This window comes from Girardinichthys multiradiatus, chromosome 3 (genome assembly GCF_021462225.1).
Source record: "Girardinichthys multiradiatus isolate DD_20200921_A chromosome 3, DD_fGirMul_XY1, whole genome shotgun sequence".
Lineage (NCBI taxonomy): Eukaryota > Metazoa > Chordata > Actinopteri > Cyprinodontiformes > Goodeidae > Girardinichthys > Girardinichthys multiradiatus.
The window spans coordinates 11,671,298-11,689,067 of record NC_061796.1 but is presented as its reverse complement, the minus strand read 5'-3'; the positions used below and the strand labels follow the sequence as shown (position 1 = coordinate 11,689,067).

The following is a 17,770-nucleotide window of genomic DNA, read 5'->3' as shown; positions in this document are numbered from 1 at the left end:
GGGCGCCAGTGATAAATTTGCCAATCCTGGTGTTCTCTGGCAAATGCCAAGCGTCCTGCACGGTGTTGGGCTGTGAGCACAACACCCATTTGTGGACGTTGGGCCCTCATACCATCCTCATGGAGTCGGATTCTAACCGTTTGTGCAGACACATGCACATTTGTGGCCTGCTGGAGGTCATTTTGCAGGGCTCTGGCAGTGCTCCTCCTGTTCCTCCTTACACAAAGGTGGAGGTAGTGGTCCTGCTGCTGGGTTGTTGCCCTCCTACGGCCTCCTCCATGTCTCCTGGTGTACTGGCCTGTCTCCTGGTAGCGCCTCCAGGCTCTGGACACTACGCTGACAGACACAGCAAACCTTCTTGCCACAGCTCTCATTGATGTGCCATCCTGGATGAGCTGCACTACCTGAGCCACTTGTGTGGGTTGTAGAGTCCGTCTCATGCTACCACGAGTGTGAAAGCACCACCAACATTCAAAAGTGACCAAAACATCAGTCAGAAAGCATCGGTACTGAGAAGTGGTCTGTGGTCCCACCTGTAGAACCACTCCTTTATTGAGTGTGTCTTGCTAATCGCCAAAGATTTCCCCCTGTTGTCTATTTCATTTGCACAACAGCTGTGAAACTGATTGTCAATCAGTGTTGCTTCCTAAGTGGGAACCCAAAAGCTATTGCAAGCGACTGCAAAAGTATTGCGTGGGAACGCAAAAGTATTGCGAGCGAACGCAAAAGTATTGTGTGGGGACGCAAAAGTATTGCGAGCGAACGCAAAAGTATTTTGTGGGGACGCAAGAGAAAAAAATTCCCCCATGTCCCCTCGCGGGTTCCGTATGTTTTAACCATACATTATTCAGCAAATTCAGTCTGTCAGTACTAAAACAAGTTAACAGCCAAGTAATCAAATTGAGTAGAGTGCTGGCAGAGGTCTGAGTCTTTTAGTCATTAGAGTGGCACCATTCCTTTTCAACTGAAGACATTTAAGTTCTCCCAGCAATTCATTTAACCTGATCCTGTGGTATTGTAACAGAACACCAGTGTGTGCATTTCACCGAGATATTTCTTAGGCTATATCTTAGAAACAACAAACGTTACTTAATATTTCAAACAACACTTGTTTTGATTTACTACATACCCAAATAGTCCTAAGTTTAAAAGAATGTGACATCCAACCAATAGTTACATTACAGGTTACTCTAATGAACTATTTGTAAATCTGTATCACTGACAGAAAAAGTCAAACTTAACCACAGTGTTGAAAAAAATATAAGCTTAGAATGGGTTTCTTTTATCTAAACGCATGTAGAAAACAACTAAAAGGACAAAAACAGAAGTAGGGCAAGACGAAGGCTTTGAGACAGACAAACTAACAAGTTGCAAATGATCTGTTTTACTCTACAGGGAGATGAAGCTGTTCCGACTCTTCTTTACAAGTAAATCTCGCTCTCTTTATGAAGCTAGAGTTTGAAGATTTGGCGTTATTGTGGTAAGACAGTCTTTAAAAGTATAGATATTATTCATCTGAAAAATCTTGCTAATAGCTCTTGCCTTTTATTTTTGTTCTCTCTGAAACTCAACAAAGAACATGCCCAGAGTTGCATACAAGGTTGCATCATTCAGCAGGGCAAAAAAGAGATTGGGCCACCTTATCTTTCTGCAGGCACACAGGGTTCACACATGAACTCAGTGAACCCGGTGTATGGCATGATATAGAAAGCCAAATGCTGCCACCCCCCCCCCCCCCCCCAACTAGCTGTCATTCTCTTCACGGTTCTCCTGCTTTTCTCCCACCCCAGTATTCAGATATACATAAACACAAACACAGCCGTGGAAATGGGCCAAAGTTGAGCTGCAATGGATGATTGACTTGCCTTGTAAGATGAATGTGTATGCGTGAGAAGGCCCATGTTGTATGTGTGTGTCTGTGTGTGTGCACATCTGTGTATTTATGTATGTGTGCTTGTTCTCCCAAAAGAATAAAACTCAGCACTGCAGTGAAGTCAGGGCTATGAAAGGAATATGAAAATATGACATATGAATATGAAAGGAAAATGTAGAGGCTTCACATGATAAGCAAAAGCATACCCACTCTGATTTATAACCATAGTGATACTCTGGCTTGAGCTGGAAAGTATAGATACAGAGGTTGGACAATGAAACTGAAACACCTGGTTTTAGACCAAAATAATTTATTAGTATGGTGTAGGGCCTCCTTTTGCGGCCAATACAGTGTCAATTCGTCTTGGGAATGACATATACAGGTCCTTCTCAAAATATTAGCATATTGTGATAAAGTTCATTATTTTCCATAATGTCATGATGAAAATTTAACATTCATATATTTTAGATTCATTGCACACTAACTGAAATATTTCAGGTCTTTTATTGTCTTAATACGGATGATTTTGACATACAGCTCATGAAAACCCAAAATTCCTATCTCACAAAATTAGCATATTTCATCCGACCAAAAAAAGAAAAGTGTTTTTAATACAAAAAACGTCAACCTTCAAATAATCATGTACAGTTATGCACTCAATACTTGGTCGGGAATCCTTTTGCAGAAATGACTGCTTCAATGCGGCGTGGCATGGAGGCAATCAGCCTGTGGCACTGCTGAGGTCTTATGGAGGCCCAGGATGCTTCGATAGCTGCCTTTAGCTCATCCAGAGTGTTGGGTCTTGAGTCTCTCAACGTTCTCTTCACAATATCCCACAGATTCTCTATGGGGTTCAGGTCAGGAGAGTTGGCAGGCTAATTGAGCACAGTGATACCATGGTCAGTAAACCATTTACCAGTGGTTTTGGCACTGTGAGCAGGTGCCAGTTCGTGCTAAAAAATGAAATCTTCATCTCCATAAAACGTTTCAGCAGATGGAAGCATGAAGTGCTCCAAAATCTCCTGATAGCTGCATTGACCCTGCCCTTGATAAAACACAGTGGACCAACACCAGCAGCTGACACGGCACCCAGACCATCATTGACTGTGGGTACTTGACACTGGACTTCTGGCATTTTGGCATTTCCTTCTCCCCAGTCTTCCTCCAGACTCTGGCACCTTGATTTCCGAATGACATGCAGAATTTGCTTTCATCCGAAAAAAGTACTTTGGATCACTGAGCAACAGTCCAGTGCTGCTTCCCTGTAGCCCAGGTCTGGGGAATGCAGCACCTGTAGCCCATTTCCTGCACACGCCTGTGCACGGTGGCTCTGGATGTTTCTACTCCAGACTCAGTCCACTGCTTCCGCAGGTCCCCCAAGGTCTGGAATCGGCCCTTCTCCACAATCTTCCTCAGGGTCCGGTCACCTCTTCTCGTTGTGTAGCGTTTTCTGCCACACTTTTTCCTTCCCACAGACTTCCAACTGAGATGCCTTGATACAGCACTCTGGGAACAGCCTATTCGTTCAGAAATTTCTTTCTGTGTCTTACCCTCTTGCTTGAGGGTGTCAATAGTGGCCTTCTGGACAGCAGTCAGGTCGGCAGTCTTACCCATGATTGGGGTTTTGAGTGATGAACCAGGCTGGGAGTTTTAAAGGCCTCAGGAATCTTTAGCAGGTGTTTAGAGTTAACTCGTTGATTCAGATGATTAGGTTCATAGCTCGTTTAGATACCCTTTTAATGATATGCTAATTTTGTGAGATAGGAATTTTGGGTTTTCATGAGCTGTATGCCAAAATCATCCGTATTAAGACAATAAAAGACCTGAAATATTTCAGTTAGTGTGCAATGAATCTAAAATATATGAATGTTAAATTTTCATCATGACATTATGGAAAATAATGAACTTTATCACAATATGCTAATATTTTGAGAAGGACCTGTACAAGTCCTGCACAGTGGTCAGAGGGATTTTAAGCCATTCTTCTTGCAGGATAGAAGGCAGGTCACTACGTGATACTGGTGGAGGAAAACGTTTCCTGACTCGCTCCTCCAAAACACCCCAAAGTGGCTCAATAATATTTACATCTGGTGACTGTGCAGGCCATGGGAGATGTTCAACTTCACTTTCATGTTCATCAAACCAATCTTTCACCAGTCTTGCTGTGTGTATTGCTGCATTGTCATCCTGATACAGGGCACCGCCTTCAGGATACAATGTTTGAACCATTGGATGCACATGGTCCTCAAGAATGGTTCGGTAGCCCTTGGCAGTGACGCGCCCATCTAGCACAAGTATTGGGCCAAGGGAATGCCATGATATGGCAGCCCAAACCATCACTGATCCACCCCCATGCTTCACTCTGGGCATGCAACAGTCTGGGTGGTACGCTTCTTTGGAGCTTCTCCACACCGTAACTCTCCCGGATGTGGGGAAAACAGTAAAGGTGGACTCATCAGAGAACAATACATGTTTCACATTGTCCACAGCCCAAGATTTGCGCTCCTTGCACCATTGAAACCAACGTTTGGTGTTGGCATGAGCGACCAAAGGTTTGGCTATAGCAGCCCGGCCGTGTATATTGACCCTGTGGAGCTCCCGACGGACAGTTCTGGTGGAAACAGGAGAGTTGAGGTGCACATTTAATTCTGCCTTGATTTAGGCAGCCATGGTTTTATGTTTTTTGGATACAATCCGGGTTAGCATCCAAACATCCCTTTCAGACAGCTTCCTCTTACGTCCACAGTTAAGCCTGTTGGATGTGGTTCGTCCTTCTTGGTGGTATGCTGACATTACCCTGGATACTGTGGCTCTTGACATCACAAAGACTTGCTGTCTTGGTCACAGATGCGCCAGCAAGACGTGCACCAACAATTTGTCCTCTTTTGAACTCTGGTATGTCACCCATAATGTTGTGTGCATTTCAATATTTTGAGCAAAACTGTGCTCTTACCCTGCTAATTGAACCTTCACACTCTGCTCTTACTGGTGCAATGTGCAATCAATGAAGACTGGCTACCAGGCTGGTCCAATTTAGTCATGAAACCTCCCACACTAAAATGACAGGTGTTTCTGTTTCATTGTCCAACCCCTGTATGTATGTATATGAGTGCGGATATATATATATATGTATATATATATATATATATATATCCGCACTCATTGCAATAAAATTATGATGCATTTTTTCCCTCCACTGCCATGAGGATTTTCAGGTGGTAAGAATATTTTTGCAAGCTCAGGTAAATAAAATACACAAGAAAAAGTGAAACAATTAACCAGAACAGACTGGCATGTCTTTTAAATCTTCCACGTTTTCGTTTGTGAGGCTAAGTGCCCCATGTTTGAGCACAGACAGGGCCACACATGGATGCTCAAACCTGGGTGAGTTACCAATCACCAGTTGCAGATAAGGGTCTTTTTAACAGGGCAGCATTACAGCACTTAGGTGGAATGTAAACTGTTTGTGCCTATCTATTAGACATTGTATTTGTATGTGCTGGGGCTTGTCTACATGCAGGAGCTTATTCACAAATGCATGAGTTTGTGCAAACGCATGTACATGTCAAAGGTAAAAATAGCAGCCAAACTCAGCAAACACGAAGGACTCCAATGCCATAAACACCCTGAAAGGGAGACAGCTGCCAGACGTTTCTTTGTCACTCTTAGGACGAAGATATAGGGGTGTGAATGTGTGATGTAAGAAGTTTCATGTAAAAAGGTTTTAATAATGTGTGTCAGTAAGGGGTGAGGGTGGGGGTAAAGGGTGGAGAAATGGCTCAGGAGACACACGGCTGACCCATTTTCATTGTTGTTCAACTGGTCCTGCTAACAGACTGACATTTCAGATATTCCTACCTTCTTTCCTCTCACCAACAAGTGAAGATAATTATGTTTATATGCCGACTGTATGAAATCAGAGCAGAGAGGCTACTGAAGCAGGAGTTAATTTAAAAGTAATGAAATGTATATAGAGACAATACACAAAAAGTATCATTTTTGTAATTGACTAAAAAGTCAGCTATGGTCAGTAATAACCCCTCTAACACAAAAATATGTTCTGTTAATAACAAATCCACAAATCAGGTTTAGACAAACCATAAATTATGAAATACAATCTGAGCAATGCACATAACACTCTTCTGTTTCATTCATTTATCCAATCTGCACTGGCTGACTTTATACATAACGTTTGGACAGCCTCAAGTCCAAACAGAACTTGTCCTACACAAGAGGGGCGAGCATCCCCTCCTGGCCCCTTCTTTGTCCTCTCACAGCCATCAAGGACTAAGCACAATAAGAGAAAGCTCATAGTGTTGTAATAAACCTGAGACTTCTTTCCCATCACATTACAAAATTCATCTTCACATTAAAGTAAAATAATGGCACATATGAACAGCGCTGTACCAAAATGTGGGCATAACTAATATATTAAACAAAAGCACAGTTTAGCCTTGAACGTTTGTGTGACAGTGTATGACTGAAAATGCTGTCCGCACTACAATAGTTTTATTTTAAGACTGAGCTCATAATTCTTTAACGTTCTAAACGGTGCCTTGCTAAAATACCAACACAAAGTTGTGAATAAATGTGAAGAAGCAGGAAAAGGATACATGATTTTCACATTATATTACAAATCTTTTGCCCTTTTTATGCAAAATAGCATAAAAATATCCAAAATAGCCCTTGCTCGGTCATTTTGGAAGGAAAGCACCAGGTGATGTGCAGTGTACACATAGTGCTTTGCAATAGACCACAACGTTCAACTTTGGTCTCATCTGGCCAGAGCACCTTTTACATTTGCCATGTCCCCTTCCTGGTTTTTGGCAAACCTTATATGAGACTTTTTAAAGCTTTCTTAAAGCAACAACTTTCTTCTTGTCCCTCTTTTATAAAGGTCACCACTTTTAAATTTGGCATGCATGACTCAAAGTTGTCAGGTCAATAAATTCATCCTCCAGATATCTGCAGATTTACTATCTCCTCTGATTAATGATCTCGTTGGCCAGCTTGTCAGTGTAAGTGGACAGCAATGTCTTGACAGGTTTGCAGGTTTCTTTCCATTTTCAAAAGATTTAAAGCCTTTTAAACCTTATATCTTCTTTTCCAATTCACAATTATGCCCTACTTCATGCTGGGTGTGTGCTGGCTGTTACGGTTGTGGCCTTTCTGTGACAAAATGGGAAAAATCTCAAGGGGTTTAAATATTTTTGCAAGTCATTGTAATGTGCAATGCTGCACCGAGAAAAAACTGTAACCTAAAGGAACCCATCAGAGAATGTAAAATACAGATGGATCTGCAGGAGCCAGAGCACCTGCTGTTTTCAGCTGTAGCACTATCCAACCAAAACAAGGGCTATAAAATAAGGACGGATACGGATAAAAACGTGCAGAGTAAGTGCTGCCTGTTGGTTTTGGCACCAGTGAGCTTCTTTTTCTAGTGCTTCCAACTGATTGTGAAAAAAAAATAATTTTTGTTTCTGAAACATATTTCAAGTCATACTATAGCCACAGGTGGATAAATATTCTTTCTACACGCTTCAAAGCTAATGCTAAAAACTGATCACATTTTTAGATTTTAGTGTTTCGGTCTAATAAAGTGAAGTTTAAAGAGACAAAAAAGCATCTTGCAAAGCTGAAATGTACTTTATACGGGGATCCAGGAGCAGATGTGTGTTCACTGCCCGACTAAAACAGGGCTGTGTTTTCAATCACCCAAGAAAACGGACTTAATACAGGTCCTTCTCAAAATATTAGCATATTGTGATAAAGTTCATTATTTTCCATAATGTAATTATGAAAATTTAACATTCATATATTTTAGATTCATTGCACACTAACTGAAATATTTCAGGTCTTTTATTGTCTTAATACAGATGATTTTGGCATACAGCTCATGAAAACCCAAAATTCCTATCTCACAGAATTAGCATATCATTACAAGGGTCTCTAAACGAGCTATGAACCTAATCATCTGAATCAACGAGTTAACTCTAAACACCTGCTAAAGATTCCTGAGGCCTTTAAAACTCCCAGCCTGGTTCATCACTCAAATCCCCAATCATGGGTAAGACTGCCGACCTGACTGCTGTCCAGAAGGCCACTATTGACACCCTCAAGCAAGAGGGTAAGACACAGAAAGAAATTTCTGAACGAATAGGCTGTTCCCAGAGTGCTGTATCAAGGCACCTCAGTGGGAAGTCTGTGGGAAGGAAAAAGTGTGGCAGAAAACGCTGCACAACGAGAAGAGGTGACCGGACCCTGAGGAAGATTGTGGAGAAGGGCCGATTCCAGACCTTGGGGGAAGACTGGGGAGAAGGAAATGCCAAAATGCCAGAAGTCCAGTGTCAAGTACCCACAGTCAGTGATGGTCTGGGGTACCGTGTCAGCTGCTGGTGTTGGTCCACTGTGTTTTATCAAGGGCAGGGTCAATGCAGCTAGCTATCAGGAGATTTTGGAGCACTTCATGCTTCCATCTGCTGAAAAGCTTTATGGAGATGAAGATTTCATTTTTCAGCACGACCTGGCACCTGCTCACAGTGCCAAAACCACTGGTAAATGGTTTACTGACCATGATATCACTGTGCTCAATTGGCCTGCCAACTCTCCTGACCTGAACCCCATAGAGAATCTGTGGGATATTGTGAAGAGAACGTTGAGAGACTCAAGACCCAACACTCTGGATGAGCTAAAGGCTGCTATCGAAGCATCCTGGGCCTCCATAAGACCTCAGTGCCACAGGCTGATTGCCTCCATGCCACGCCGCATTGAAGCAGTCATTTCTGCCAAAGGATTCCCGACCAAGTATTGAGTGCATAACTGTACATGATTATTTGAAGGTTGACGTTTTTTGTATTAAAAACACTTTTCTTTTATGGGTCGGATGAAATATGCTAATTTTGTGAGATAGGAATTTTGGGTTTTCATGAGCTGTATGTCAAAATCATCCATATTAAGACAATAAAAGACCTAAAATATTTTAGTTAGTGTGCAATGAATCTAAAATATATGAATGTTAAATTTTCATCATGAACTTTATCACAATATGCTAATATTTTGAGAAGGACCTGTATAGTCAATCAAAAAATTAGGGTACCAACTTGATTCATGTAGACAACCATGTTGTCTATATGGTACATGTGAAACACTGAGACAGGAAAAGTAAAAGAAGACGAGCCTAAAAAAAATCTTTACTTCAACATAAATCAAGGACGCTAACAGAAATTCATAGAAATGTGTAGAAATCATCCAGCAGAAAGAAAAAAAGCCTTAAACACACACATGAACAAAGTATATGGAATGTTTCACTGTTCACCATTTCCAGAATATATCAGTTTTTTTTTAAACAGTGTAAAAATATTTATTTTACATTTACAGAATGACTGACACTAGATCCAGCTAGATCTCTATATTATGGCAACAGTGGAAAAAAAAAAACACATCCTGTCCGTTCATTTCTACATTCTATCTGTCCAATCTTATAAAGTTAGTCAATGCCGTTATAACGCAATGCTTGGGTAAACATACAGATGAAATGAATATGAGCACATTTCAAAGAAACTGATGTGAGAAAGTTTTTAAATAGTCCAAAAAATTTGTTCCAAGTCCACAAAGTTGTTTATGGATTTGCAAGGTGGAAATGTCAAGTCAAGGTTACTTCACTGAACTAAGCAAAGAAAACCATATCCAGTTCAGTTACAGTAAGTATATAAATTAAAACACAATTAGTTTGATAATAAATAGATTGGAATCAGTGAGGCCAAAACCAATACTTAAATACAATTAAGAATCTATATGCTTCTTTATGTTAGCCTATTATACACACTAAACTTTTTATTTTATTTTAATTATCAACACTATTTTTGTTAAAACATTTTTAATCTAAAAACTAAATACTAAGATATTTTAGAATATTTTTGATCCCATAATATGAGTCTCATCTGCAACTGAAACTGTTTTAAATATGACTTTCACAAAGTCCCCTCATGTAACTTTGTGGCTCATTATTCAAGCTTCCGAGCAGATTTCACAAGAAAATCTGCTCCCTAAAATAGCTGTAACTGCACCACTCCACTGCTGAGGGGACGTTTAGGAGCATAACAACTGAGTTATGTAAGAAAAAAACATTAAATTGAATTCAATTTGAATACAATTTACTGACAAAGCAAAACATAAAGAGATAGCGGAGCCTCAGTACTTCTTTACTCTAGTTCTGTAATGCAGTTTAGCCTGTTTTGAACTTTTACCTGTTTTGAGAAACATTTGATTTTTTTCTTTTCTTTCCTTTATCATGCCACTGCATTGTACGTTTTTGTAAATCACTTTCAATTGTCTTGCTGCTAAAATGTGCTATACAATTAAACTTGCCTTGCCTTTGTACTGCTGTGTCCTTCTCACGTAAGGCGAGAGCAGTGCTGCAGGCAGTCAGCCACATTGCATGCTGTACAGCGTTGGTCTCATTTTTATTCAAGTAAACAGATAGTTATGTTTTGATTGTTTAAGCTGTTGTAGCTTGGTGCAGTGAGTACAAATTATGTAACATGTTATTAATGTGAGCTACCAAAATGAAAGAGCAATAAGAACATGCAATAAGGCCTATGTGGAGTGTTCTGTGCAACACAACCTCCACTTATTCTGAATTGATCATTTATAACAGAGGCTGTAAATACCTACTTGCCCTAAAATCTCCACTGAACCAAAATCTTCTAATCAAAAAAAATGTGATTGTAACCCTCCAAATTTCTCATTAAGGCTGTTGTAGCTTTATTTCTTCTTCGATCACCCTTCATCATCTCCATTGTAATGGCTTTTTAAAGCTTTGTTATAACAATCCCATCATTCCCATTGCCTTTATCGTGATGTCAGTATCCATTACTACATATTGCCCGTCAAATTAGTAGCCCACATAAGCTTCCTCTGATCAGAGGGACCTTCGTAATGAGGACAGTCATAATAAATAGCTGTCCTCAGATGACCTGCTATCCTGTTCCTAATCTGCCCGTCTCTCAAAAATGAACGCACGTTACGATGTTTATAACTGTATGTTTGCAGATAAACGGTAAAGACAAAGGTTTCCAGATAAAACGCAGAGTGGATAAGGAAAAAAAAAAAAAAAAGAACAAAGAAAATTGCTACAGTTTGACACACCCTTTTACAAGTGCAATCAACAACTTGTCATTTTTACTAGATCAAGTGCCTCTCCACAGATGAGCCAATTTTTTCACCTGCCTGCAGCAAATACGTTGCCACATTTCACGCAAATACAAAAGTACAACTGTTCACGGTGAGGCGATTTGATTTGACACGTTCAGTTGCTTGACAGTATGTCATGCAGAGCTCTTTAATGCCAATGGCCTTCACAATCGTTCTTGATCAGACCTGGCTGCTCTGGAAAGCTTCACTGTCCCAAATCTAAATAACACCACACATTAAAAAGCTGTAATCTTTGAGCACTTCATAGTTCAGTTCTACCCTAAGATATATTCCTGCTTATTTAGGGTTAACAACTGTGAATCGTATCAGCATTACTTAACATCCCACTGTATACTGTTCTGATGCTACTTTTTTTAATGCACACACGTAACAGACACTATAGGTGGCGTACTGCTGATAAGACCAGCTGAACCCATCAACAGCTTATCCTTGATCCTCTTCAACAATACCAGAAATCCTGGGACATGAAACATGAGATGCGTCCTGCACAAGTGTGACCTTGTAACAAGAGGAGCCGCATAAATACATATGACAGTGCACAGACTGGGTAACGGGTTACAACAGCAAGGCGGAGAGATCTATTATTAGACCAGTCATCAGTTCTTCAGATAACCTTTCCAAGGGTCCCAGAGGTGTCGTTGTAGTTTGGATCTGGTGTCAGTCATAACTCTGACAAGTGCCAGGATAAATATCAGATCTCGGTCTGACCAAGTTTAATTTACAGTCTCTAAAATTAGCAAAGCAATTACACTGAGTATCATTTTGGAGTTGCAATGCAATGCCAAAAAAAGGAGAGAGAAGAGAATGTGAAACTTTCATTATTTGGTAATGAATGCACTGGAAAAAATATCTTTGGCCCTAGTATGTGTTACGTTGGGTTTAGATAGCACCTACCACAGTTTTTGGTCCTCCCGGTAAGTAAGCAGAAAAAATCATAACATACTTTATTGCAGAAGCATGATCTCATTCTGTAAACATCTGAAACATCCAACAGATATTTTAAGAATTCATTAAATTGGAAAACAAAAATGTAACATTCGCACCTATAACAATCAGATTTGGTGGATGGTAGCATATAAATCATATAAAATAAATTTTCCTCTTTAGCTATTTTTTAACTATTTCCACTTTCAGGTTGATCGGTGTCTCTAGGAACATTCAGTTAGTAGTCAACGAACATCTGACACAGAGGCTAATTTATGTAACGTTAAAATGGAAAAGACAGGAGAAAATACAATTTAAGTAAATTCAGTGATAATTTTCAGAAGTCAAAAAATGGCTACAAAAATAGCTACTCATCAAAAAACTCATCTTGTCTAACACCTCGTGCCCAGGGATGTATTTAGCATGGTGGAGGATCTATCATGATGTGGGCTTGCTTTTCCTCCAAGAACAAGAACAATATTTGTTGGTGTACTGCATATCTACAACTATCTTATCTAGTATAAAGTAAAATCTTAACTTCAAAAAATAGATTTCTGTTTTTGTGGCTTTAATCTTTCGACCTATCCGGCTTGGGCTTATATCATATCAGCTAATTCCATTTGGCAATACTTCTCAGAAACAGCTGCTGCTTCATGGTAATCTGTGTGTTTAATTAAGCCAGTGAGAATAGCACAATTTTCCATGTTACATGGGAACACTATTGCTCCTTAGTAACAATTATCAAGAACACACACTCCTCAAAATACACAGAAGCTGGAGGGAGGAGGGATGTGAGTTGCTAAACAACATTCCCTACCATGCCACAATGACACTATTCTATAAGGACACAGCAGAAATCGTTCATTCTAATATAGGAAAATCCCATCACCCAAATAAAAAAGATATGTATAAAAAAAAAAAAGCAGTTTTTTGTTTACTTTTTCGTTGATGACAAGGATGACGATCTCCAACAGTTTACAGCCTTTTTTGACTATTTTGTGTCTATTTGATCCATCCTTTATGTTCAAATCCATTTGAACATAAAGGATTACCTGACATTTTTCATGTCAAAACTATTTTTCATGTCAAAACTTCAAATCTTCAAATAAAGAAACTGAAAAAAAGCGAGGGAGGGACGGACAGACAGATGGATGGATGGAGGAAGATAGATTGATGGATGGAGAGAGAGAGAGAGAGAGAGAGAGAGAGAGATAGAGATAGATAGATGGATGTTATCTGTGCAGTTATACAGTAAAATAGGATGAAAGTTAGAAAGAGTTTGTTGTATTGTTTATGTATGTAGAAAATATACACTTTTGATTTTTCTGGCTGTAAATTAGGGTTCTGATGTGCTGTGCAACAAATACAATTTTACAGATGCAGTGTTTAACTACAAATGTAAACGTGTATCTACACAGACAGGTGTAATACAAGTGGTACGTTTCATCTCACTAATGGGTCTAAAGGGAGCGCCAGACAATGTCAGTGTTTTTGTCTCGTCACCTGATTGCTCTTAGAACTTGCATTTCCCCCTCTGGGTGTTGGGACAGCAGGTGGAGCTGGGGCCCTTCTCTTCTTGGACTCAGCGTTGGCATGCATTGTGGGAATATCAGTAAGGGATTGAGACTGCTCCAAGGAGCCAGGACGTTCCTCTGCATAGAACCCTGACACAGTGGACAGACCCTGTGGGTAACATGAAGAATAAAAGGAGTGGAGATATCAATTATCAAATAATAATGCTAAAAAATATACATATGCATATACATATGAAGATGTGTAATATACAAACAATTGCTTTAGGCTACATTAACATTTTTTCTCTTGACCTTAAAATACTGGGCAATAAAAAGAGATTATACAAATCTTGCACTATTGCAAGATTAAATATTACTTTGCAGGATTGTTTTAACTTTAACAGTATTGAAAATTCTTATTTTTACAGACAATGACGCACTCCCATGAAGATGGTCATATGTTTGAACTTTGTTCTAACAAATTTTTATCAAAACTGTTACACATAGAAACATCCTGTTGATTATTAATTCTCATATTACTGGCACGTCAAGCCCAGCGAAAGTATAACACCTTCTAAATTAGGGTTAGGGTCTGAATAAATATAAAAACAAACACAGACACTCAGGAACATAAAGTAGCATGGCAATATAAGTCATTCTTTGGTCATACCTAATACTGCAGCACTTATACAATGCCTTGCGAAAGTATTTGGCCCCCTTGAACTTTTCAACCTTTTGCCACATTTCAGGCTTCAAACATAAAGATATAAAATTCAAATATTTTGTGAAGAATCAACAAGTGGGACACAATCGTGAAGTGGAATGAAATTTATTGGATGTGTCAAACTTTTTTAACAAATAAAAAACGGAAAAGTGGGGCGTGCAATATTATTTGGCCCCTTTACTTTCAGTGCAGCAAACTCACTCCAGACGTTCAGTGAGGATCTCTGAATGATCCAATGTTGTCCCAAATGACTGATGATGATAAATAGAATCCACCTGTGTGTAATCAAGTCTCCGTATAAATGCACCTGCTCTGTGATAGTCTCAGGGTTCTGTTCAAAGCGCAGAGAGCATCATGAAGACCAAGGAACACACCAGGCAGGTCCGAGATACTGTTGTGGAGAAGTTCAAAACCGGATTTGGATACAAAAAGATTTCCCAAGCTTTAAACATCCCAAGGAGCACTGTGCAAGCAATCATATTGAAATGGAAGGAGTATCAGACCACTGCAAATCTACCAAGACCTGGCCGTCCCTCTAAACTTTCATCTCGAACAAGGAGAAGACTGATCAGAGATGCAGCCAAGAGGCCCATGATCACTCTGGATGAACTGCAGAGATCTACAGCTGAGGTGGGAGAGTCTGTCCATAGGACAACAATCAGTCGTACGCTGCACAAATCTGGCCTTTATGGAAGAGTGGCAAGAAGAAAGCCATTTCTCAAAGATATTTATAAAAAGTCTCGTTTAAAGTTTGCCACAAGCCACCTGGGAGACACACCAAACATGTGGAAGAAGGTGCTCTGGTCAGATGAAACCAAAATTGAACTGTTTGGCCACAATGCAAAACGATATGTTTGGTGTAAAAGCAACACAACTCATCATCCTGAACACACCATCCCCACTGTCAAACATGGTGGTGGCAGCATCATGGTTTGGGCCTGCTTTTCATCAATGGGGACAGGAAAGATGGTCAAAACTGATGGGAAGATGGATGGGGCCAAATACAGGACCATTCTGGAAGAAAACCTGTTGGAGTCTGCAAGAGACCTGAGACTGGGACGGAGATTTATCTTCCAACAAGACAATGATCCAAAACATAAAGCCAAATCTACAATGGAATGGTTCACAAATAAACATATCCAGGTGTTGGAATGGCCTAGTCAAAGTCCAGACCTGAATCCAATCCAGAATCTGTTGAAAGAGCTGAAGACTGCTGTTCACGAACGCTCTCCATCCAACCTCACTGAGCTCCAGCTGTTTTGCAAGGAAGAATGGGCAAGAATTTCAGACTCTCGATGTGCAAAACTGATAGAAACATACCCCAAGCGACTTGCAGCTGTAATTGTAGCAAAGGGTGGCGCTACAAAGTATTAATGCAAGGGGGCCGAATAATATTGCACACCCCACTTTTCAGTTTTTTATTTGTTAAAAAAGTTTGACACATCCAATAAATTTCATTCCACTTCACGATTGTGTCCCACTTGTTGTTGATTCTTCACAAAACATTTGAATTTTATATCTTTATGTTTGAAGCCTGAAATGTGGCAAGAGGTTGAAAAGTTAAAGGGGGCCGAATACTTTCACAAGGCACTGTATGAACAAGCTGAAAGTGCAGCCTTACTTTCAAAGGGTGGCTGCTCTTGACTGAACGCACTTCAACAAAAAAGGGACTTGAATGTGTGATCAAAGAGAGCCTTGAGTGCTCCTGAAAATCTGAGCCTCCCTGTGGCTCAGCTTGGAAAAGAGCCTTGGCACAACAGAGGCACCACACCAGGGTGTGCAGTCCCATAATCCATGTAAAATGTTTAAAAGCAAATTAAGCGAGGTGTCCAGACAATGCCTGAATAAAACATTAAAGAGCAAAAAGGAACATTATGTTCTGATCATTAGATTTAATAAACCCCAAGGTCACAACATGCCACCATCAGGAGTGCAGAAAAATCAAAACACAGAATTTTAATCGGTTTAAAGGCAGTGAAGAAATGGTTGCTCTCTCATGGAGTCCCAGAAACAGACGCACAGAGAAGCAAGCTCGCACGACAACCACGACATCCTAGAGACTTTTGTAGTTTGTTATAACGACTAAACATAAAACATCTTTCAATAGAGTTTGCAAATGCATCTCAACAGGGTCCTAACCTAAACTACCACAAAAGAAAACAGTAAATACTTTACAAAATGGTACAACTCTTCTTTGACTGAACAGTTGTTCTCTCTGTGGTATGAGGGATATGTTCACAGGATGACAGGAATAGGAAGAAGCGAAGGGCAGAAGGAAGTGTGGCAGGCAGCAAACTGTGAGTGATGAAAACAAAAAGGATTGCTGGAGGGAAGGCTGATACGATTTGGAATCCCCAAAAAAGAAGACGTTTCAAGTGAAAAACAAAATGTTCAAAGGAAGAAAGATACATGAACTCTATCTGACTTTTTCACCTGCTCCCTCTTACTCCTTCGCCCTAGTTAAAAATATTTAAAAAAACTGCAAGTGGGTAAAATAGATCAAAAATGTTCTCTGGCACTTGGGAGGAGAACCCAAGTCGGCACTGCATTTATAATGACAATGTGAGCATCAAAAAAGGAACCTGGATAGAATATGCATAACTATTAGCATCATTTACATATTGCATCTTGTATTGACGCCTGTTTCTGAGGGGATATAAATAGAAAATAACATGTTAACAAACAAAAATTTAAGATATTAATAATAAAAACCGTTTATGATGCTGACAAAAGCCTCCATCACCTGCAGTGATTTGAACTTGGAATACTTGTGTGCAAGCATTAAAAAAAATCAGTGTTACTGAAATGAACTGCAGTATTTCTCTGTCCTCTGGTTGAATCCTTCATCTAAGATCACTAGCGCATGTGCATGATTGGGAAACGAAGCTGGAAAAACTGTGCATTTTATAGACCTCAGAAATGAATAACTGACAGAATGTATGAGGGAGAAATACCAAAATCTTCTTTTAAGACTTCAGTGGGGTTTACAGAGTGCAGAGAGAAAATAAAGATGCTCTCGCATATATTATGATGCAGTAAAGTTCATGCAGAGTTTATGGGTTAGGAAGATTTAGAGCCTTTTTCAAAGTATTTTCAAAGGAAATTTATAAAATAGTAATCTATCCCCAAACATGAGTAAGGAACACCTAATGTCCAATAAAAGCCTGTATAGTGGGTTGATTGAGTATTTACACCCCATTAACATTTTCCAATTATGTCATAGTACAAAGGTCAATATTTTATTTGCCAGACCAACACAAGGTTACGCTCAATTCTGAAGAGAAAAAAAGCAATACATGGTTTTCAAAATGTTGTCAAACAATAACCTAGAATCTGAGACAAATTTTGTCTTTATTGATAATTGGCAAGAAGAAAGCTTTTCCTGATAAGAGAGAAGTCGTCCAGTTTGTAGTTGGATACAGGCCGTATGAGGGACACGGCAGACATGTGAATGAAGGTGCGCTGGTCCGATGAGAGCAAAACTTTATATGTGTGGAGGAAAACTAACACTGCCTGTTGGTG

The 17,770-nt window shown here is 39.8% G+C and overlaps 1 protein-coding gene across 6 annotated transcripts in view; it reads right to left on the bottom strand.

Moving 5' to 3' along the window:
* The window catches only part of cobl (cordon-bleu WH2 repeat protein), an 81,511-nt gene that overhangs the window by 26,876 nt on the left and 36,865 nt on the right, over positions 1–17,770 (bottom strand). For all 6 annotated transcript variants that reach the window (XM_047360654.1, XM_047360653.1, XM_047360658.1 and 3 more), the window contains one exon: positions 13,514–13,693. In XM_047360654.1, the coding sequence (XP_047216610.1) occupies positions 13,514–13,693 (180 nt within the window). The remainder of the gene's footprint in view (positions 1–13,513; positions 13,694–17,770) is intronic.